The sequence below is a fragment of the Pelodiscus sinensis genome, chromosome 31 (genome assembly GCF_052426305.1).
Source record: "Pelodiscus sinensis isolate ZL-2025 chromosome 31, ASM5242630v1, whole genome shotgun sequence".
NCBI classification, from domain to species: domain Eukaryota; kingdom Metazoa; phylum Chordata; order Testudines; family Trionychidae; genus Pelodiscus; species Pelodiscus sinensis.
In genome coordinates, this window is record NC_143082.1 from 12,482,314 (window position 1) to 12,504,615 (window position 22,302).

The 22,302-nt window shown below is 65.0% G+C and overlaps 2 protein-coding genes across 8 annotated transcripts in view; one reads left to right on the plus strand and one right to left on the minus strand.

Annotated features, from left to right (window-relative positions):
• On the plus strand, positions 1-7,154 carry LOC102455654 (myosin light polypeptide 6). Of its 2 annotated transcripts, XM_075901909.2 has the most exons (7): positions 1-141; positions 402-429; positions 3,701-3,844; positions 4,546-4,719; positions 5,174-5,251; positions 5,619-5,658; positions 6,818-7,154. In XM_075901909.2, exons 1-6 carry the CDS (start codon positions 16-18, stop codon positions 5,645-5,647), a joined length of 579 nt encoding a protein of 192 aa, XP_075758024.2. In that variant the 5' UTR covers positions 1-15; the 3' UTR covers positions 5,648-5,658; positions 6,818-7,154. The 2 variants fall into 2 exon arrangements, with proteins under 2 accessions (XP_075758024.2, XP_075758023.2); XM_075901908.2 differs by lacking the exon at positions 5,619-5,658.
• The window catches only part of SMARCC2 (SWI/SNF related BAF chromatin remodeling complex subunit C2), a 24,929-nt gene continuing 9,544 nt past the window's right edge, over positions 6,918-22,302 (minus strand). Inside the window, exons 8-30 of one of the 6 annotated variants that reach the window (XM_075901904.2) lie at positions 21,626-21,701; positions 21,135-21,266; positions 20,283-20,392; positions 19,839-19,963; positions 19,439-19,498; positions 19,149-19,186; positions 18,563-18,693; positions 18,410-18,481; positions 17,824-17,937; positions 17,405-17,558; positions 17,047-17,139; positions 16,390-16,509; positions 16,243-16,305; positions 15,890-16,148; positions 15,016-15,363; positions 14,300-14,364; positions 13,874-14,003; positions 13,536-13,702; positions 12,761-12,895; positions 11,943-12,303; positions 10,723-10,806; positions 10,375-10,605; positions 6,918-10,141 (exon numbers count right to left, since the gene is read on the minus strand). In XM_075901904.2, the coding sequence (XP_075758019.2) occupies positions 10,071-10,141; positions 10,375-10,605; positions 10,723-10,806; positions 11,943-12,303; positions 12,761-12,895; positions 13,536-13,702; positions 13,874-14,003; positions 14,300-14,364; positions 15,016-15,363; positions 15,890-16,148; positions 16,243-16,305; positions 16,390-16,509; positions 17,047-17,139; positions 17,405-17,558; positions 17,824-17,937; positions 18,410-18,481; positions 18,563-18,693; positions 19,149-19,186; positions 19,439-19,498; positions 19,839-19,963; positions 20,283-20,392; positions 21,135-21,266; positions 21,626-21,701 (3,139 nt within the window). In that variant the 3' untranslated portion in view covers positions 6,918-10,070. Of the gene's footprint in view, positions 10,142-10,374; positions 10,807-11,942; positions 12,304-12,760; positions 12,896-13,535; positions 13,703-13,873; positions 14,004-14,299; positions 14,365-15,015; positions 15,364-15,889; positions 16,149-16,242; positions 16,306-16,389; positions 16,510-17,046; positions 17,140-17,404; positions 17,559-17,823; positions 17,938-18,409; positions 18,482-18,562; positions 18,694-19,148; positions 19,187-19,438; positions 19,499-19,838; positions 19,964-20,282; positions 20,393-21,134; positions 21,267-21,625; positions 21,702-22,302 lie in introns of all 6 variants that reach the window. The other 5 variants (XM_075901903.2, XM_075901906.2, XM_075901902.2 and 2 more) reach the window with 5 other exon arrangements.

A 22,302-nucleotide genomic window follows, 5' to 3' on the forward strand; every position in this document is an offset into this window, starting at 1 on the left:
CCCGTCTAAGGCCTGATGCCGCAGTTAAGTAGCACTGGCCAATGGCGTGCGAGTGCCGGGGTGACGTCAACGTCTGTAAAAAAAGGGCAGAGGAAGCAGCGCGCAGGGTCCATTGCTGGGAGTGGAGCTGCAGCCGCCATGGTAGGGCGGGGGGGCGAGCTCCGGTATGCGGGGGGGCAAGCTGGGGTGCACGGGGGGAGGGGGGCGAGCTTCGGGCGCACGGGGGGCGCACTGAGGGGGAGGCGAGCACCAGGGTGGGGGGGTCACGCTTAGGTCCCAGCCCGCCTAAGCCAGCGACCTGCCTCCCGGGGGCGCAGCGCTTCTGGGGGTCCGGGCTCGCGGGCGTGGGGGGGGGGGCTGGTAGCCCCGCTGACGGCGGCTCCGCTCTGCTTGCCTTGCAGTGCGATTTCTCCGAGGATCAGACGGCCGGTAAGTGACCCTCCCCCCTTCCTTGCGCAACCTTTGCGCGGTATTTTCATCTCGGGGTGACTCCTTGGCGCGTCCCGCCGCCGCCGAAGGATTCACCGCTCTCTCTCCCTCCCTTATAGACCTTCCTCCTCCTCTGTCACTAGCCTTCACTCTCCTGTAGCCTCCTCTTTCTAGCCTCCGGCGGTAAGTGGGGCCGGCCCTACCTGTGTGATCGCTCCCCCCTCCCATTAACACGGGGCCCCTCGCTTCGGGGGGAGGGGGGGCTCTCTCCGGGCTGACTTTGGCTCTTGCTGCTCCGGGGTTCCCAGCTCCCTAATCCTGAGTCTGGGGGTGACTCACCTGCCCCCCCTTTGCGCGCATGGCTCACCTATGAGCAGTTTCCTGGCCCAGCCCGGCGGGCCCCGCCCAGCCTGCGGGCCTCTCTGCCGGGTAACCCAGCACGGCCGGATGGGGGGCAGATTAGGCTTTAGGGGCGCTGCGCGGACCCCTCCCCCCGCCTGTGAGTCAGGGGAGGGGTGGCCGGCTGCAGGCGGGGTGGGGTCGCAGCGGAAAATGGCTGCAAAGCTCTGGGACCGGCACTCACCCGTGGCAAACTCCCAGCTCGGGCGCGTCCCCGGCGGGGCGGGAGACACCCGGAGCAGGGGTCGCGGCTGGAATGTTGCGCTGCGCAGTCCCTGCGCGCTGCCTCGCTCGGATCTCCATATACGGGCACAAAACCCGCGGCCCGGGGCCCGCCCGCCTGGGCGGCAAGGGGGGCCCGGCCGTTCCGGGCAGGGATCAGCCAGCCCGGGACGTGGGGAGGGGTCTCCGCTAACCGGGACGTGGGGAGGGGTCTCCGCTAACCGGGACGTGGGGAGGGGTCAGATCCTCTCTGGGTCCCCTGGCAGGTGCTTGCTGTTGGCTAAAGCAGGAAGTGCCTAGGGCCAGTGAGTTTCAAACTTGTTTTTTCCTTATGACCCAGCTGAAGAAAATGTTTAGGTTGGGTTGCAGCATCATGTGGCGGGCGTGCGGGCTGAGGATGGGGTGCAGGGAGGGGCTCTGGCTTGGGGGGCCATGGCTAGGGCAGGGGGCTTACCTTGCACGGCTCCGGGCGGGGGCCCTAACGCAACTTCCTGCCTCTTCTGGCCCTGCAGACCAGGCTGAGCCTCCGAAGCAGCCGGCAGCAGGTTCCCAGCCAACGAGTGGGGAGTGGGGTCTAGCGCTCCGGGCAGCCCGCCGAGTCCTGTGCGCTCTTCTCCGTCCCCGGAGCCCGGCCTGTTGCCGGCCACTAATGGGGCGCGGCGCAGCCTGTGGTTCTAGGACAGGCAGGGAGCTGCCTTAGCCCCCCACTGTTCCCCCTGCTGCCGCAACCCCTAGTTTGAAAAGCACTGCACTAAGGAGTGAGCCCTGTCTCCTGGGTTCGTTCCCAGCTTCGGGAGGGGAGTGGTGGGGTCTAGTGGGTTAAAGTGGGGAGAGGGGAGAGCTTGGATCCTGGACTCCTGGGTCCTTTCCCCAGCTCTGCAGCTTTCTCCTTCCCATGGAGGTTCTGGGCAGACTGCTAGGGGGTGGGAGGGCTGTCTTGTGCAAGGTGTCGCTGTGCCTCCTCCCCTGCCAAGACCCCACTCTTGGCTGCTGCCCCCATGGCCACATCCCTCGTGCGAGACTCACCGGGGCTGACCCTTGGGCGTTGCAGTGCCCTGATGCCCCCGGTTGGCCTTAGCGTCAATTACTGTGTGAGCACCTCTAGGGCCGGGTGAAGGCGGAACTGGGGACCCAAGTGGCGCCAACCTGCCAGCTAAGGCGGGTGCAGCGTTGCCATCAAAGGCAGGCATCTCCCATCCCTGGCTCAGGCTGGGCTCAACGAATGGGCAGCCGCATGCAAGCCCCCTGGCTCTTCCCCGAGTCTGCGTCCGGGAACCTGGATCCGACAAGGAAAGGAGATCTGGGCGGCTCTGCACCCGGCGGTTCCCTTCGACTCCACCAGCCGGCTGCGTCGCTCGGGGGGGGGGGGGGGGAACTGGGGAGGTAGTCGAGGCCCGGCAACCCTTCAGCTAGGAGCGGCTCTAGCCAGAGATATGTTCCCCCCCCCCCCCATCCCAGCATCAGTCTCTGTGCCGGCAGCAACAGCTGTCTGAGCTCAGGCTAGCGCAGCGTGACAGTGACCGGTCTGGGGCAGAGCTGGGAATTGGACCTGGGGCTCTCCAGTCTGGCACCTTATCCCAGGCTTCCTGTCGAGGGCAGGTCAGAGAACTGGCAGGGACCTCGTGAGGTCGTCAAGTCCAGTCCCCTGCCCTCACAGCAGGACCTAGCACCAGCTATCATCCTCTAACCTGCTCTTAAACGTCTCCAGGGATGGAGATTCCACAACCCTCCCCCCCCCCCCGCACAGTGTTTCACCCTCCTGAGTTAGGAAGTTTTTCCTAGTGTCCAACCTAAACCTCCCTGGCTGCAGTTTAAGCCCATTGCTGCTTGTCCTGTCCTTAGAGGCCAGGAAGAACAAGTTTTCTCCCTTCTCCTTATGACACCCTTTGAGATACCTGAAAACAGCTCTCCTGTCCCCCCTCAATCTTCTCCTTTCCAAACTAAACAAGCCCAGTTCTTTCAGCCTTCCCTCCTAGCTCATGTTCTCTAGACCTTTCATCATTCTTGTTGCTCTTCTCTGGGCCTTCTCCAATTTCTCCACATCTTACTTGAAATGCGGTGCCCAGAACTGGACACAACACTCCCACGGAGGCCCAACCCGCGCAGAGCAGAGCGGAAGAACGACTTCTCGTGTCTTGCTCACAACACGCCTGTTCCTGCAGCCCAGAATCATGTTTGGTTGGTTTTTTGCAACAGTGTGTCACTGACTCAGATTTAGCTTGTGGTCCGCTATGACCCCTAGATCCCAGGATTTTTTTGGTCCTCTCTGGGTTTTCTCTAGTTCAGCCCATCTTTCCTGCCGTGTGCCCAGACCTGGGCTTGATTCTCCAGCTGAAGGCAGGACGCTGGGTGTCTGGAGCCAGGCGTCCGATCCAGTGCAGGGAATCCTGGCCCAAGCTTCTGGGAGACTAGTTGGGGGGTGACGAGGGTTCTTGTCTCTGCTGAAGCTTAGCTCCTGCTTGGGGGGGGGGGGGGGGGCAGCTTACCCTAGCACATGCTTGCGGAGCTATGGTTTGGCCGGAGCGGAGCCGGGCGGATGGGGGTTGGCCAAGGGGCGTTGCTGGTGTCTGTCCGAACTGAGGGTCAGGGACGCATCGGGGACCGCGGCTCCTTGTGCCGTGACCCCTCCTGGCTCTCTCCCCGCCTCTAGAGTTCAAGGAGGCTTTCCAGCTCTTCGACCGCACTGGGGATGGCCGGATCCTGTACAGCCAATGTGGGGACGTGATGCGGGCCCTGGGCCAGAACCCCACCAATGCCGAGGTCATGAAGGTGCTGGGGAACCCCAAGAGCGATGGTGAGTGATAGCCAGGCCCCCTCCCTCCCTGGGACTGGGGGGGTGTCTTCTCCTGGCCCCGCTGGCTGGGCTGAGATCCTGGCACGTTGGGGCCCGAGCTGGCTTAACACTTAGAGGTGGGGGGAGACCCCCTGCTTTGGGCGGCTGGCTGTGTGGCATGGAACAAGGAGGTGAAACTCTTGTCTGAGCTCCAAGTCTGTTCTCTGCTCCCCTGCCCTGCAGCGGGGTGGGAAAGTTTTGCATCAAAGGGCCCAGGATGAGCCGTGCTTGAGGAGGTTTCTGGGTGTAGGCTGGAACGAGACAGGCCGACCCCTCCCTGGAATAGCCCGTGAACCAGTGGCCCAGGCTCAGCTGGGCTGTGGGCAACCTGCATGCAGCTCCCAGCGAAGGGACTTGAACCTGGATCTTTGCCATCCCAGGGGAGTGGCTGAACCCCCACACTGCGGTGTGGGAGAAGCAGGGGGTTGGGGGGAATCTCTGATTTCCCACCCGGCTTTATTGTAGGCCCTGACTGTGCCCCGTCGACACAACCCCCACCTCTGCTTCCCCGAGTGCCCTCCTCAAACGCCTCTTCAGAATGGCCGGTGCCCCTCAGGGCCTTGGGCGCCTGCCCTGCTCTGGAGCCTGGGAGGCGCTGTGCCAGCGGCTGAGAGAGCCCCAGTCCTTGCTGGGGTCTCAGCCGCGCCCCCTTCTCCCGCCAGAGATGAACACCAAGACGCTGAGCTTTGAGCAATTCCTGCCCATGATGCAGACCATCGCCAAGAACAAGGACCAGGGCTCCTTCGAGGACTACGTGGAGGGGCTGCGGGTCTTCGACAAGGAGGGGAACGGCACCGTCATGGGGGCGGAGATCCGCCACGTCCTCGTCACCCTGGGTGAGGCGCTGCGGCCTGGCGGGGGGGGGGGGGAGCAGCTGGGGGGGCACTTATCTCCATGCTCCGTCTTGGGGAAGCCCGTTGGGTTTGCTTGGAGAGTCAGGATGCTGGTTCTGTTCTCGCCACCGCCCCATAAATCAGGGGGCTGAATCCTGCCTCTTGGCCTGAGAATCCCCCTCCCCCAAAGATCTCCCCGAGGTCTCGGCGGAGGGGGGGCCCTTTCCCTGTGTGTGCAGTGAGGAGTGTGGCAGGGCTGAGCGAGGACACGGGAGTCCTGCCTCCCCACCCGTGCTTGACGGACAGAGCTGGGAATAGGAGACTTTGGCTCCCGAGGCCCAGGTGTCCACGTGGAAGCTGCTGATCCCAGAAGATCTGAGGCTGGATTTGCTGGGAGGGGAGGGGGATGCTGCAGGGCTGGGGGTTTCTGTAGTAAAATCCCCTCTCTCCCATGCAGGGGAGAAGATGACGGAGGAGGAGGTGGAGATCCTGGTGGCTGGGCACGAAGACAGCAACGGCTGCATTAACTACGAAGGTGAGGGGCAGGGGGCACTGGTGTGTGGTCGACTCCAGAGCCAGCTGGGGAAGGGCGTTTGATCCCATCGCACCTGGTGGCTTTGGCTCTCCTGTCTTGGGGGGGGGGGGAGGAAGAGTCCAACCTGTGCTGGGGGGGGGCCCAGGGCCAGCTCGGTGGGCCTGGCTTATTCCCCCCCGTGAGGACTGCAGCCACCCAGGGGACGTCTCCCACCCCCGGAGCGGAGAGTCGGGCACCGCGATCAGAAACACCGGCCCCTGATCATTCCTGTGGGGGCGTCCCCGCAATCCGCCCCCCCCCCCCCCCGTGCTTGTTCGCTCCGTGTGTCCACTGTGTTTGCTTGATGGATGTCTCTTCCTTCCAACAGCGTTTGTGAGGCACATCTTGTCAGGGTGAAGCCGAGTGGGGTACGCCTCTTCCCAACCTCCCTTCACTTACCCCCTCCCTGCCCCCCTTCTGTTTTAAAGGAGTCTTGTTTGCGCTCTTGTCCCCCCCCCGTCCAGTGTACCCCCTCGGCATGTCTCTGCATGTAGCTGACTCTTTGTAGCCAAGCAGGGGGGGGGCAAGGGAAAGAGGCGTGCACCAATTTTAAAGCAAGACTGTCTCATCTGGGAGGGGTGCGCTGGGGGTTCTCTGGCACTGTGGTGGCTGCCTGCCGCAGACTTCACAGAACCCCCATCGGGGAGCGAGGGGGACATGGACTCCTGGAGCCCCGTGTGCAGGTGGGACATGGGAACTTCCCTGCCAGAGGCTTGTGCTGGCCCAAGCGGGCGAGTGTGTTAGCTGCTGCCCGGCCCCCTGGGCCATCAGTTAACCAAACAGTCTTTCTTTGGGGAGTGGTGCAGTGGCTGTCTGCCTGGCCCCTTCTCTCTGCGGCTCTCCAGTCTTCTCTCCCCAGCGGCCTGGCCCCCGCCGGCCCGTCTCTCTGCTGTAGGCAACGCCGACGTGCTCTCCTTGCGCCTGCCGGAAAGCAGTGCCGCTTGTAGCCCCCCCCCTCCCCCGGTGCCTGGCCCTAGCTGTAGAAATCCTCCCCCCGCCCCCCCCCCCCCCCCCCGCCTCCTCTTTCTGCCACCGCGGGTCTGAGCGCTGTTCTCCGAGGCCGGGCTGCTGCAGGGGGGAGTGTGTGTCCTGGGACAGCTGTGGTGGGGGGCTGTGCTGACGGGTGGGGCCCAGGGCTGTGGCTCTCACCCATTGTTCTTGGGTTTTCCATGGGCAGCAGGAACATCTGTGCCCAGGAAGAAGTGGAGGGGACCAGCTCTCCCTGCTCCAGGTCTGACCATGGAGCCGGTGCGGCTGCCTGCACCAGCTGTTACCAGCTTGAGAGTAACAGGCTGGCAGGGGCCTGCACCTTCTTGGGCTCTCGAGGGGGGTAGGGGGGATGTAGGCAGCTAAGTGGGTCACTAAACACATTAACTCCCCCTCCAACCCCAGCAGACCCTGCCCTGCAGCCCGGTTGCATTCTCTCTCTTCCCATCCCCCTCCCAGGACTCTTTCTCCCCCAGCTATGGAGGTGCCTCTCTCAGCGCAGGGCAGCTGCCGGGTCTCACACCTGCCTTCTCTCCACAGAGCTGGTCCGGATGGTGCTGAGCGGCTGAAGACGAGAGTCCATCTGCCCCCCCAGCGGCCCGGGGCCTTGGCTCGCTGCTGGGTGCTCGGCTGTAGTCTGTTCTGTGCCTTTTTCTACTTCTACGCAATGTCAATGTCGTCTTCCTCCCTCTTCGGACCGTTTGGACTTGCAGTGGGGGGAGGGAGTTGGGGGGTGGCCCCTGGAGGTAGGTGGGAGGAAGAATGGTCTGTTTCCTGTCTGTGCGTGCCCCCCCCCCCCAGTCTCACTCCCTGCAGCCGGGCTCAGTCATTTTCTCTTTCCAGCTGCTCTCACCTAATAAAAAGTTTGACAAGTGGAGGCTCAGGCCTGTTTTGAAAGCAGGAGAGATACCTGGAAAAGTGTGTATGTGGGGAGGGCTATGTCAGCTGTGGGGTGTGTGAAAGCTAGAGCTGGCTGGGGGGCCTGAGTGGGGAACTAAGGCATTGGGCATGGTCTGCGTTCCTGTGCCTGGGAGCAACTGGCCTGGGCTTCCAGGTGTGGATCTCAGGGCCGTGGGGTGGAGCAGGAAGACTTTTCCCTGTGCAAAGCCTGGCAGGGTCTAGCTGGAGCTTGTGGGCAGGGAGGGGCCCTTCTCCCCCTGCAGAGGGGCAGTGACAACACCCTGTGCCCCTTGAGGTGGGGGGAGGTGTCTCCCCTAACGGCCTGGGGAGGGGGTTGCTTAGGGAGAAGGAAGAGCCACATCTGTCCGTGTTGGGCATGGTGGGGGGAGTGGACACAGGGAGGAGAGGCGGGGGCACGTTTACCCCTGTGCCTGGTAAAACCAGCACTTACAGCCTGGGCTCCCAGCTGCCCCCAGGGCAGTCCGTCCCACCAGCACTGTAGGGAAACTGAGGTGCATGGGGAGGGGTGGCAGGCTCTCCTAGGCCGGGGGTGTGGCAGGGTGGCTGCTGTACCAGGCTGAGTGAGGGCACTGCAGCTGTTAGCAACATGCCCAAAGCTGTAATGCAGAAGCCTGGAGTGGGGAGGGGGGGCGGGTGTGGTGGTTTCTGAACCAGCCTCCCCCCCACCCCTGCAGCTGAAACTCAAGCTGCAAGTGTTTGACAGCATCCCATGCTGGTGGGGGGTGTTACCTTAGCACAGGGCCCAGCCCCCCATCAAACCCCCTCCCAGGGCTGCAGCAACCTGAGCCCAAGGCCATGCTGGTGGCTTCCAGTTGGACCCCCTGTGCTGGGTAGGGTGACCCCCACCCCAGGCATCTTACAGCAGGGAAACTGAGGCCTAAGGTGGCCCATTTCTAGTTCCCTCCCCCAGGCTGCAGCACTAATCATCCCCCTCCCTGCCCAGCCCCTGTGACCGCACATTAGCCAAGGCCTGGAGATGCATTTCCTGCCTCTGCTGCAGCTGGGCTCCCCGCAATGGCTGTTTTTAGCCTGGCCGGCTTTGGGAGCCTCCCGTCTGCCCCTTCCATGGCAAGAAATCACATTCCCAGCCCTGCCCACTGTGGCACAGGACCAGGCTGAAGGGGGCTGGACGCACTCAAGCAGGCTGCTCGCCCAGCTGCCCACATGCTCAGAGCCCTCGCTGGGTACAGCGGCTGCATCGGTGGGAGGCAGGAGCAGCCCATCCTGTGGAGGGGGGGGAGAGTTGCAGGAGGGAGGCTGCTGCGCTCCAGGGAGGCGCTGCATTGCAAGCCCCGGCATCCCCTCCCCTGCCCCGTGCGTGCCTGGGAACCCCTGGAAAAGCCTCCTTCCCCTGCCCCAGCAGGCCTGAGGCCAGGCGCCGGATGCGGGGGGGGGGGAGGCTGTCAGTGAGCCCCAGATAGGAGGGGAAGTCCCTCCACAGGCAGCTCCCTGCCAGCCCAGGGAGGCGGCCCTGCGGGGCTACACCCATTGACTCCCCCCTTCCCCCCGGGCATAGCCCACTAGGCCACTGGCACCATCCCTAGGCTCTCCCCACCATGGCCAGGTCAGGTAGCCCTCGGCCTGCTGCCAGACAGCCCCCCCCCCAAAAAAAAACTGCAGGGAGCATCAGGAGCTCCCCCCCAGTTGCCATGGTGATGCAAAACACTGGCGAACCTGGGCCCACAGGCACTGCCCCACCTGCTGGCCCCTACTGCTGGCCAGGCCTGCGCCCCCCCCAGGGCACCTGGCAGAGTAGGGCCTCCCCCCAACCTTTCCCCTCACTGTAGGTGTCCCAGCCTGTGGGGCCGTTCCCCCCCCCCCAGCTGTACAGTGGCAACACCCTCGGGCCCTTACAGGGGTCCCCCCCAGGCCTGGCTCAGCGTTGCCCCTGCCAGCAGGCCAACCACATCCGCCCAACTCCCCGTGGCCCCCCTGCTGCACTGTCACAGCCTGGGGCTGCCCTGCCGAGCCCGGGAGGTGCACAGCCTGCTGGGGACACCGCCCTTGGGCCAGGGAGTGGGGGGGGTCACAGTTCAGCCTGCGCTAGTTCCGGTGCTTTTACTACCCACGTCCAGGCTTCCTCCCAGTACAGAGCAGCACCGTGACAGGCCCCCAACAGCAGGGGGGAGGCAGGGGCCTGTTTTCTGTGGGTCCCACCCAACTGGGACACTGCAATTTACCTACCGGCCCCTCCCTGAGCCCGAAACACCCCACAAAGGACACGAGCTAACAGCCAGCAAGGTGGGAAGGAGACGCCTCACCGCAGGGGGTGCCTATGCCGGGAGGGGAGGGGTGAAGCCAAGCCGGCAGGGGACCGGATTCGCCCTCTCAAGGTCCCTTCCAGAGGTAAAGCTCTGCTTTCTGCCTGCCCCACAGCACTGAGAACCATGTGCCAGGAGGCGACCCTGGGCCCACCAACCCCCCCCCTTCTCCCCAGCCCCAGGGAAACGGGAACCTTAATTTTATTTTTATTATTAAAAAAAAAAAAAAAAAAGAGTGCGAGAGAGGAGACACGAGAGCTTTAGCTGCTCAGCCACCGGGTCAAATCAGCCTTCTATAAATAGCCGGCGCCCACGGGCCCCTCCAGCAACGCTCCGTCCTGGCCCCTTCCTCGGGAGGGGGGGCGCAGCACGTTTAAATACAAGTTTCGGGACACTCAGATACAAAAAACACGGGGGGGGGGACGAGGGGGCAGGACAGAGACACAGCAGGCTGGCGGGTGACACCGGGCGCTTCCTTTTTAGCCCCGCGCTCAGTGTGGTTTTTGAAACCGACTAAATCCCCCCTCCCCACCCCTCCCACGACCCCAGGCCGGTTTCACAGGAGACGAAGGTTTTTGTCCTGCTGGGCGGCGTCTCTGGGCGGCGCAGCCTCACTGGGTGGGCGGGACCGGGGTGGCCGTGCTAGGTGCGATGGGGTCCGTCTGCAGAGGGGGGCCCTGGTCTGCAGGAGAGATGGGACAGGTTGCTGCACCCCCAGCGTCAGCGAGCAAACCCCCCTCCTGCCTTCACCGCAGCTGCATCACAAGGAGGAAATGCCAGCGGCAGGCGTGGGCAGCTCCCCCCCCCAGCCCACAGCTCCCCCCACCGCTGCCCCAGCCAACGCCCCAGGTGGTGGCCTGGCCGGCGAGGGGACAGGGACTGGACCCCGTCTCCGAGGCCCCCGCCATGTCTCACCTGGTGCGAGGGCGGCGTTTGGAAGCAGACTGCCCTGCACAGCCGCCACAATGGCCGGGCTCTGGGCGGCGGCCGAGGCCAGTCCCGAGACAGGCGGCAAGGAGGGCGCGGCGAGTGGCGGTCCGCTGGTCGTCAGCATGCTAGGGTGCATGGCGCTAGGCACGGTCGCGGGCAGGTTAGGCGGGGCCAGGGCGCCCCCGGCCAGCATGCTGCACGGGAGGTTACCATGCACTGGATGAGCGGGAGTGTTAGCAGGGAGGTTAATACTGATGGAGTCTGCTACGTTACTAGCCATGCTACATGGGATGGATGGAGGCATTCCGAAAGGCAGAGCCGCCGGGATATTACCGGGCATGCCGGGGTGAGAGCTCACGCCAACCGTCCCGGGGAGCATCTGCGAGGAGGGCTGCTGGCCGGGGAATGGAGGCTGGGCTGGAGAGAGAAACCAGCGACACGGGTTAAAGGGGCCAAGCGCAGGCCCCTCGGCCGATCCCGCACATGCCTGGGTAACAGGTCGGGAGTCACCTGCGGGGGCCCCGAGGCCAGGAGGGAGTGTCTGACATTGCCCCTTTGGGGCCAAGCCCCAGCTGGGACACACTGTAGCTGGCCCCCACATGGCTGGGATGTTTCGTACGAAGGGCGCCTCCCATCCCCAGAAGCCGTGACTTGTTGCAGGTGCTTGTTCTGTCACCACCATGCACGGCGCAGGGCAATCTCGCTCCTTGGCTGCTACCGAACTGTGAGGTGGGGCAGGGAGGCGCCTGCAGCCAGCTCCCCAAAGGCCTGCGGCAAGGGAGGTGACCCAAACCCAGACGGGCGTCAGGCCGCCATACACAGCCGCTGGCCAGCAGAACAGGTACCAAGAGAACAGCTCCAGCGCCACCCCAGGGGGACGGCGTCTGTCTGGCGCAGCCGGGCACCTCTCAGCGCCGGAGGCAGCCTCCTCCAGCACAACCGGAGAGGACAAGGAGGCAGCGGCACCAGGAGTCCACCTCTCCCCGCCCCCGCCGAAGGCCCCGAGAGCGTTTGGCAGCAAAGACTTCGGACCGGGGGAGCTGGAATCCAGCCTGTGTCTGAGGAGCCGAGCTGCTCCCAGCGGGGCGAGAAAAGCAGCGTGAGTCTGATCTTGCCCCGTCAGATCAAGTTTAGGATCAAGAGGGCGATTTTACCCTTCGTTTCTCAGGTACCCGGCTGACCTCCGCGCCTAGCACTGGAGAGCCGCCTCTTGGTAGCCCATCGGCACACTGCAATGTCGGCTCGTGTCCGACGCGCTGGGGGGACCGGCTCCGGTCAGACAGGCTGGCACGTGGCCACGGTCCTCTGATGAAGCCGGGAGCTAATGCAGGAGCTGATTGAGGCCCTGAGCCCCGTACGACGGTGCATATCTGGGGCAGGGCTGGGGGTTGGTTGGCGTCCAGCTCCCGCATGGATCTCGGGGTGCGCCAGCAGCGTGAGGTCTGAAGGAACGGTCACTAACCACAGGGGAGCGGACAGGAAAAGGGGCCAGGCCAGGCTGCATCAGGACCACAGCGGCTGCCGGCTGGCTGCCAGCCCGGGAGGCGACTTACCGTGCGGACCGACCGTGGTCTGTCCCTGCTGGGCCGGAACTGTGTGCGGCGGCCCCGGGGCGGGCGGCACCACCTGGCCCATCTGTTCTGTCTGAGCAAGGCCGGGCTGGGCCACCAGGCTGGCCGTGGTCGATGCCCCCGGGGCCTGGGCCATGGGCATGGAGTGGGCGGCGGGCGCCAAGGGAGCCCCGGAGGCTGGGATGGGCTGGGAACCGGGCGGGAGGGGTGGCGGCGGCTGCTGCTGTTGTTGCTGGTGCATCTGCTGGAAGTGCTGCTGGCGGGCGCGCATCTCGGCGTATTTGAGCTGCTCCATGTGGAAGGCCTGTCTGTCCGCCAGGAGCTGCTGCCTCTGGTACTCCAGCTGCGGAGGGCGGCAGCCGGTCACTCGTGCCAGGCTCGGGGTGGCACTGCCTCAGGCCTGGACATCCCCCCCGGGCTACATGCCCTGTATGGTTCCTTGCCATCGGGATCTCTCTCGTGACTGCCCAGGTCCCAGGCCCTCCTCCCCCTCCCCACTCGCTGGCCCCCCACATCCGTGACCACCAGGCCCCAGGCTGGACTAGGCTACGCCCCAGCTCCAGTTCGCCCTGCCCATCACCATGGCATAGGCAGAAGCTTGTACTGCAATTTAGGGGGTCAGATCCCTCCCCCGAGCCTCAATGCCCCTTGATGGCAGCTTCCTTCTTCCCTTCCCCCCCGAATGCGTCAGGACCCACTGCTGGTGTCTGGCTAACCAGCTGCCGCGTCCCACCCCAGAGGTGGCTGCATCTCATGGGGGGGCTGCTTAGAGCGAGCGCCGCGCCCCCGGCCGCACTCACTGCCTCGCGCTCCCGGTCCATGATGGTCTCCAGCTCCTCAAAGTGCCGCAGCTTGATCTCCAGCTTCTTCATCTGGGTCTCCACCAGCAGGGCCACCAGGGACTTGATCTTGCGCTCCTCCACCGCCGCCAGGTGCTGCTCAGAGTGGGGCAAGCTGGAGTTAGGGGCTGGTACTGACAGCTCAGGACCTCCACCCGGGCAGGGGGCGCGACCCAGACAGGGACAGGGAGTCCCCTGGCAGGGGCAGCCTGGCTGCTTTCACAGTGCCCATCTGTCCCCCTGGGGTTTAAAGCAGGAGTTTGGGCAGGGGGAAGGGAGGCTGGGAGCCAGGACTCCTGGGTTCTCTCTGCCTCTGGGAGGGGAGTGGGGTCTAGTGGTTAGAGTGGGGGTGGGGTGGTTTGGGAGCCAGGACTCCTGGGTTCTCTCTGCCTCTGGGAGGGGAGTGGGGCCTAGTGGTTAGAGGGGGGGGGGTTTGGGAGCCAGGACTCCTGGGTTCTCTCTGCCTCTGGGAGGGGAGTGGGGCCTAGTGGTTAGAGGGGGGGGGGTTGGGAGTCAGGTCTCCTGGGTTCTCCCTGGCTCTGGGAGGATAGTGGGGCCTAGTGGTTAGAGTGGGGGGGGGGTTGGGTTCTCCCTGGCTCTGGGAGGAGAGTGGGGCCTAGTGGTTATAGAAGTGGGCTCCTGGTCAGCCTAGTCAGTTCCAGTCTCCAAGCCAATCTCTCCGGCTCAGTCTGCGTTGGGATCAGAGCAGGGGCCGAGGCTGGTCCTGGCGCCTCACCTTGGCCTTCACTGCAGCTGCAGCCAGGGCGGCAGCGGCCGCGGTGGACAGGTTCCCTTCCCCGATGTCTCGCTCCACCTTGGCCTTCCTCTCGCCCTCTGCCTCGGCCAGGTCCTTGGGCACCTCCTCCTGGCCCTCCTTGGGCTCCTTCTCCTTCTCCAGCTCGGCTGGTGGCAAGGGAAGAGGCGTTGGCGTGGGGCTGGGGAGCGCTGTGCTCCCTGGCCCCTCCCTCCCTGCCCCTCCCTCCCTGCAGCCCCCAGCCTCTCCGGAGCGGGGCCGACATGGCGAGGCTGCCCAGAGCGACCAGGAGGTCCCCCTCCCAGCCACGCGGCACTCACCCATGCCGTCCCCGTCGCCCTTCTCCGACTCCTTCTCGCTGTCGCCCTCTTTGCCTTTCTCCTCCTCCTTCTTGGGCGCCTCGCCCAGCTTCTCCTTCACATCCTCCTCCATGGCGCCTTCTCGGGGCTCCTGGACCGACGGGGAGAGAGGGGCTGAGGCAAAGGTGCCCGGGAAAAGACACCTCTGGACTGCTCCGATGGAACGACAGCGCCCCCCCGCTGCAGGCCCAGCGCCCCCTGCTGGAGGACTGGCACCCCCAGCTAAGGCGAAGGACCAACCTCAGGCCTTCCACATTGGGCACGAGGGGCGGGGGATCTGTGACCCCATTGGTTCACTTCAGCCCCTCTCACACGGTCCCCCAGCTCCACTCCCCCCTCGGTGTCCCCCCAGGGGCAGGGCAGAGTCGTCCCTCCCTCCCTCTGTACCTTCAGCTCCTTCTTCTCCTCCGCAGACTGAGATTCGGCCCGCGTCTCGTCAGCGCCGCTCTCCTCTGGGGTGGGGGGCAGACAGAGACGGCCGGGTCAGCGAGGGACAGCAGGGCTCTGCCCCGCCCCTCCCGGCCAGGAAAGTCACAACGATGCAGGGGGAGGGGATGCACTAAGGGCACGGGGCCGCCTGGGGCGATGGCGCAGCGCTCCGGGCTCCGGCCAGGCCTTGGACTCTCGGAGACCCGGCAGACAGGGGCCAGAGGTGGATCGTGTGACGCTGACCCGTCGGACTGAGACCCAGCAAACTCATTTCACACAGGCCACACTGCACAAGGCCCAGCTCGGGCTCTCGCCAGGGCTACCGCCAGCCGCGCAGCCTGAGGGGCGTGGGGCTCAGCCCCGAGGCTCCGGCCCGTGTGGGGCTGGCTATGCTGCAGGAGCAGGGCCCAGAATGGACGTGCTGCCGCAGGCTTTCCCCACAGTGGAGACGGGATGCTCCCAGGCACTCACCATCTTGGGCCAGGTTTGAACCCGTGTCGCCAGGAGGGAAAAGGCCCCGTGTCCCATTCTCCACCCCCTGACCTGGGGGCAGACTGGAGCAGGCACCCCTAGAGGGAACAGGCCCCATGGCTGGATCCTGACCCCGCCAGGCCCCGCCAGGGATCTCGCGTGCACGTGGGGGGTGAGGCAGTGGTGACGACGGGGTCCCTTACCCTGAGCCAGCTGATTGAGGGTGAGCTCCAGACCGGAGGCCAGGCCAGCTCTGGTCTCCTGTGGCTCCTCCCCTCTTCGCTCATTACCCTTCCTACTCGCCGCGCACGGAGCAGCGTCCGACGGAGGCCAGATCACGGGCGCCTCACGGGCCGAGGCGCGGAAGGAGCCTCGCTCGCCCCCCTCACCTATTCTCTCCGGCTCGTCGGACGCGGTCCCCGCGATCCCGCTGCTCTCCAGCCCGAAGGCCGGGTCGGCTTTGCCCGTCACCTTGGCCGCCTCCTCCACCTTGCGGACGTGAGCTTCTACCAGCGCCGTGGGCACCTCCTCCTTCATCTTGGAGAACTCCTCTGCCGAGCACAGCCCGGGTCAGCTCGCCGGCCCCTCCTTCCGCGGGGCACTGGCAAGACAGGCGCCGCCCTCTGCCCTTCCCCGCGTGCCCAGGGCTCTCCAGGGAGAGGGGCGTGCGCAAAGGCTGGACGGTCCAAGCTTGGGGAGGAAGTGCCCGGTGGCCCAGGTGCCAGGATAAAGGACTGAGCGGGGGTCTGCCCAGCCAGCTTGGAGCATAACAGCGCCTCCATGGGACTGGGACTGGTACTGCAGCACTGTTGGGCGCAGGCTGGTGCACTCGCTGGGCATGGGTCCAAGGGAGAAAAGGCCTCATGGTCCATCCTATGAACTGCCTGGAGCCAGCCTGCCCCCTGCCCAGGGCCCAGACTGGATCTGGTGCCCCCTAGAGGGGTCAGGCCCCATGGTGGGATCCTGACCCCTGGCTAAGCCCATATGGCCAGGACTGCTCCCCGGGGTTCTAAGCCAGGGATCTCCCCACCCCCCAGCTCGGCCAGGCCCGAAGGCCCAGCGGGGATGGGGCATTACCGAGAGCCGACTTGGCGGCCGCGGAGGCCACGCGGGGGTCCACGACGGAAGCCAGGAAGGCCACGGTGCTCATGACGGGGTTGCCCGACTGGCTGAAGGGGATAGGCTGGTAGGCCAGGGGCCCGAGCGACGCCTCCGAGTCCTCCAGGTAGGGGTCCTCGATGGGCAGACGCAGGAAGTGCAGGATGCACTCGTCCTGGGTGCGGCTGCCCACGTGCTCCGACACCTTGTTCCAGTCGTCCTTGTACATCTCCAGGGCCTGCGGGGAGGAGGGGGAGGACAGGGAGCCGGAGGGGCAGCCGGGCTGGTGCCAGTCCAGTGCCGGGGGGGCTCCCAGAGCCCTGCCCTCTCACCTCCAGCAGCAGCAGCGTTTCCTGCTCCGTCCACTCCCGGGTGGCGCTGGCGGCGGCTTTGCTCTGCAAGAGGAGACGGCGGGGTCAGTGTGGGCCACAGGGGCCCAGGGCCGGGCCCGGGGGCAGCCGCCCACCACCCGCCCCTACCTTGCAGGGGATGTTCTTCTTGGCGTACATGTCCGTGCGCAGGCCGAAGTTCTGCAGGTCCGTCGGCTTCTCCTTGCCCTTGTCGGGGAAGCTGAGCATCTGCTGAGAGGCCGAGGTCTGCTGCGGAGAGGAGAGGGGGCGGTGAGGCGCGGCTAGACCCCCATGCCAGCCTCGTCCCCCACTCTTGCATGGCTGCTGACCCCAGATAGCTCCACCCACAGGTCCTGGGGCTGCCCCATGCAGCTGCTGCTGCTCCCAGGGCAGCGGCTCAGCGTTTGCTCTTAACCGGGTATTGAGGGCTATGGTCATGAGGCAGAGGGAGAATGAGAGCTTAGACAGCGCATCTCCAGGGAGTCGAGTGGGGGGATGGGGTTCCCCAGCTGCACGACTGGGCTGCAAAAATTCCTTCCTGACCTTCTATCAGCTCACCCCCTCAAGCTTGATAATCCCCACCGCCACAGAACCCCCCTTCCACACTCAGCCGCAGCCTGACTCCCTAGCCTCCTGCAGCATGGAGTTCCACAGCTCTCCAGGAAATGGAGAGCAATCCACATCTCCCTCCCCTGCCTCCCACTGTGCTCCTGCAAGCTCCCCGACAGGGACACTCGCCTTCTACCTCCAGAGCAGGCTGCCGGGGCGTTTCCCAAGCCCACCTACCAGCTCAGGCTTCCCTTTCACCGCCTCCGGGACCAGGTCTTCAATTTCTTTGCTCTTGCGGCCGGCCTTCGTGTCGCTGTCGCTCTGGCGACCCTGCGGGGGACGGACAAGGCTGCACTGAAATGTATCCTGCTGAACTCTGCTCTCCTGCCCACGCACCGAGCGGGTGGCCAGCCACGGACCAGAGCAGGGCACAGCAAGACCAAATCTGACGGGCTCAGGGACGGGGTCTCCCCCACCGCCCCGGAAGATCAGCAGGGAAGAGCTGCTCCCCAGCAGGGGGAGAGATTCCCAGGGACAGGAGACCCAGCCCCTCCCGGACATGCTGATTCCAGCCCGTTCATTCTCCCCCCCCTACCTGGGGCGTCTTGGGCTGCAGCGGCACCAGCCCCGAGGGGGTGTCGGCCAGGACGTGGAAGTGTGACGTTGGAGGGGGGCCCATCGGGGTCGGCCGGCTCTCCGCGTCCACCTGATAGTTGATCAGCCCCCACTGCTCCAGGAAGGCGTGGACCCTGCAGAGAGCAGCTGGTCAGATCCGGTCCCAGCCCCACGGATCAGCCCCACGGGTGAGGGGGAAGCACGGCTTTGTCCAGGCCTCTCCCTCTGTGTGATGCAGGTTGGGCCGGGCCATGAGCCCTGCAGCCCCAAGCTCCATTGGGGGGCCAGCTCGCTCCCCCAACCTCCACTAAGATGCCGCAGCCCAGGGCTGTCCCCACACCAGCCTCCGCTCTAGCGCCAGGCCCTGGCCTGGCAGCTGCTCCGTTCTCCCCAACCCACCGCATGATGGCACAGACGTCCCCGGCCAGGTTCCTGCGGCAGGCCGTCGAGGTCAGGTACTCCTGGGGGTTGAGCCGGTAGGTGTCGATCATGAAGTTGCGATAAGCCAGGTATCTGGGGGGAGGGGAGGGTTAGAACCAGGCCTGGCATCCCGCCGACACCCACCCGCTTTGCTGCATTCAGAACCCGCCGGGGCGGCGGCGGAATCTGAGACTCACGGGGTCGGTCAGGATCACGATTTCGTGCTCGATGGGGGAAACTGAGGCACGCCGGCAAAGTGATTCAACCAAGGTCACACGAGAGACAACAGAACCCAGGAGTCCTGGCTCCTAGTTGCCCTGCCAGCTCTAACCATTAGACCACACTGCTCCGAGAGCCAGGAACAGAAGCAAGTTTTGGCTCTCTCCCCACCCATCAGGTTCTACAGCTTGTAAGTTTCAGGCCAACTGCACAGAGCTACCGCGAGAGTTCCACACCCCGAGCCCCGGCTACTCCTCTCTCTGCGACACCCCGGCGCCGTGGGAATGGGAGCGTGCGGACAGCACCACGCACACAGCACCGGGCGGGGCGGGGGGAGCAGCCTTACATTTCGGGGGTCTTGGACTTGTTCTTGCCGTTGAAGAACTCGGGCAGGGCTCGGCGCTCGATGGCGTGGACGCTGCGGGAGAAGCACACGGCGGAGCGTCAGCGCCGTAGGCCTCAGAACAGGCCTGCGGGGCAGAGCCCCTCCCCCCCGTACCTGTTGTAGTCGAACCAGGCGGCGTAGCTGGGGATGATGATGTGGTGAGTCTGCTCCGTCACGTTGTCCTCGTGCAGGTCTGGGTTCTTGGCCTGCTCCCCTTTGTTCCCCGCGCTGTTCTCCTCCTCATCCTGGAACCAGACAGCTCCAGGTGGGCGGGGGGGCGCCCCACAGACTCGCCGCCGGCCCTCTGCAGTCCTCGGGCGCGGCGCTCTAACCCAGTGGGGCACCAGCAACGGAGACTCAGCCCCAGAGCCCTGCACGGTGCGACCATGGTGCCCCAGCAGAGACCCGGAGAGCTCCCGGCGCCGGGCACGCCGCAGGTCCAGCCACGGCAGATTTTGAAGGGGGAGTGGGAGGCTGTTCCCAGCGCAGAGGGCTGGGGGCATTTGAAAGCCGCCATCGTGCTGGGAGCAGGGGGGAGGACGGGTGCCGCTGCGTGTGCCGAGTCAAGGCAGGGACGTCCGTTTCTACCCGGCTGATTGCGGCTGGAAGGGGGGAGGGCAGAAGGGGGCGCAGGGCAGAGGTGTGGTGAGAATGGGGCAGCCGGAAGGCCGAAGCGATTGCCCCTGCCTGGCAGTCTCACCTTGCCGGCCGTCTCCATGCTCTCGTCCTCCTGCTCGTCTGGAAGGGAAGGGCAGACGGGTCAGTGCTCAGGGAGCCCGGGCCAAGGGGGGGGAATGTCCCCCCCCCCACCGAGCGAGTTTGCGGGGAGCAGACACAGCCGGGCTACAGGGAAAATTAACCCCTCGGGGCAGGGAAGGAGCCATTGCCCTAGGTGGCCCGGAGGAAGCTCGCCTGCGCTCACTGCGGGGCGCCTGCCAGGGGCTGCATCTCCTTGCGACCCGAGGGGAGGGGTGCCCAGGGGTTCCTTACCCAGGTCGGTCATGGTGCCCCCTTTCACGGGCGCAGATTCCGAGTCCTTCTTGGTGTTCACTGTACCAGGGAGAAAGGGAAACGCTTTACTGGGAGCGCCCGGCCTTGGAGAGATGTGCTACTCTCCCCTCCCCCAGCAGGGGGCGCGGTGGGGGCATGACAATTGCCCCAGCTGTGGGTCCCGGCCATTCCAGGCATAGCCCCTGCCAGCAGGGGGCACTGTGGGGGCAAGGTGGAAATGGGGACTGTGGGGGGGAACGTCCGGTGACTCCAATCCCACCCTCCCCCCACAGGCACTGCAAGGAGCGAGGCAGGAGCGCGGGTTGTGGGGGAAGCCCCCAGCCTCTTCCGGGGCTGGGGGGAGGGGCTGTAGGACTCCATGGAGGGCCGCCGCCCAGACCTGTTTTGGGCAGCGTGACCTCCTCCACGTTGGGGACAGGGGAGGGCTCGTCCATGTCCTTCGTCAGGTCCTCTTGCTCCTCCTCGCGGTGCCCGCGCTTGGACTTGGTGTAGGGGGTCGACGGGCTGCAGGGGAGGAGAAACCCAACGCGCCCCATTGCCGACGGCTGCAGGAGACCAGACGGCCGGCCGTGGCGCAGCCCCCTCCCCGAGCCCCCCAGCCCCGGGGCAGGCGCTGCCTGGCAAACAGACGCCCCCAGGACCCCTTTGGAGAGCGAGGCCGGAGCAAGGACTGGCCCCAGCTCCAGATGTGGGGCCACGGGCCACACACCCAGCCCCTGCCCAGGTCGCTCAGCCCCGAACCTGAGCGGGATTCGAGCCAAGGCGGATGGGGGCAGATGCTCCGCCCCCTTCCCACAGAAGATTCCCCGGGAGAGGGGCTCACCCTTTCTTGGCGTTCTTCTTCTTGGCCTCCGGGGTGGGGGATGGGGAGCGCTTCCTTTTCTTGTAGTTCCCCCCCTTCTTGTCCCGCCGATCCGAGTCGGGGCTGTTCACCTAGAGCCACGGGGAGGGGCAGACGTGCTCCTCAGCACCCGGGCGGCCCGGCTCCATCTTCCCTTTCCCTGCCGCCCCCAGCCCGTCTATTCGCCATCGCTTGGATCTGCCAGGGGGCGATGCCCCCGGACCCCCATGGCTTTGAAAGCCTCACACGTCCCCACAGGAGGCAGGCCGCGACTGCCTCCCTCCTACGAGCGGAGAAACCGAGGCACAGCCGGGGTGACACAAATTCCAAGGCCAGAAGGAACCTGTGATCTCTGGAGAGCCAAGCCGGAGACCTGCCCCGCAGCATGTCCTAGAGCAGAGCTTTTAGGGAAGCAACTGCCCTCGATTTCAGAACGGTCAGCGACGAAGGATCCACGGGGACCCCCGGGAAATGGGTCCAGCAGCTAAGACGTACGCTGTATTTCCAGTTTGACCATGTTAGCTTCACCTTCCAGCCCCCCCAGATCGCCTGAGACCCCTCTGCCCAACCCACGGTTCTTCCTCACACAGGTACCTGCTCACTGAGCTCAAGTCCCCACTGAACCATCCCCCTTGGGTTAGCCCAGTGGACCTAAGATCTTTTCGACCATTTGTGGAACCGTCTGCAATGGCCTTCTGGACCCAAAGGGGCCCCACAGGCTCCCCCACCTGGAGCTGGGACTAGAACTCTGGAGTCCTGGCTGCCAGCCCATTGTGCTCTAACCACTAGCCCCCACTGCCCAAGCTGGAGGCAGAACCCCGCTGGGAACCTTACTTCATCAGTGAGCGTCTTGGCGGAGATTTTCTTCCTGCGGGAGACAGGGCTCTTCTCGTCGTTCACCTCGTAGTCCTCCTCGTTCATCCACTCGTTGAAGGTGTCCGTGTCGAGGATCCACTTGGCATGGACCTGCAGGGGCGGGACGGGCCCGGCTTGGCAGGGTGAGTGGCCGTGGAGGAGCGGATGGGAAAGAGAAGAATCGCTCCCCCCCAGCACCAAATGGCGCCACGGGGAACAACCCCCCCCCAAAAGCTTTGTGGGGATCCCATACATTTGGGAGGGGGGCAAATAAGACCCCGCCAAATCGACTGCACATTATCGGGGGAGGGCTGACGAGGCTTCCTCAGGGGGGCAAGTCAGAGCCATAGAGCGTGCAATGACCCACTGATGTCATAGGTGCGCCCCCAGGGTCAGGTCCCAACTTCCATGGGGCCCTGAGGCCAGCCAGCAGCCAACCCCAGTGGGGTGTATACCATGAGCCCCCGTACCTTCCGGGGCTTCTCCGGGGTGGGCGCATCCTCGACCGCAGCTTCAATTTCACTCGCTGGGATCCAGGTGTCGTAACTATGGGGGAGAAACACGGGGAGTGGGGGGCAGCTGCGTCTCCCCACCCCAGCCCACAGGGACCCCCTTGGCCGATATGCCCCAGGTGTTGGAGGGATTCGCTTGCAGCTCTCCATGGCGTGCCCCGGCATGCCACCGCAGGGCAGCTGATCAGCCTGGCCCTTTCTCCAGTGAGACACACAGGGCAGGTCCCCTCTGGGAGCGCCCATGGCTGAGCGGAGAGGGAGGAAGGCGCCTCCCAAAGCTTGTCGGGCTTGAAATGAACAACATGGTGACGGGTCTCCTCCCCCCGCTTTATAGAAATTAGCTTAGGAATAGAAATACGCATAACGCTAGACAGGATGTGGACGCGTTGGAGAGGGTCCAACAGAGGGCGGCCAAAATGATTCGGGGGCTGGAGCACATGACCTACGAGGAGAGGCTGAGGGACTTGGGTCTGTTTAGACTGCAGAAGAGAAGAGTGAGGGGGGATTTGAGAGCAGCCTTCAACTACCTGACGGGAGGTTCCAAAGAGGCTGGAGAGAGGCTGTTCTCAGTAGTGACGGATGGCAGAGCAAGGAGCAATGGTCTCAAGTTGTGGTGGGAGAGATCCAGGTTGGAT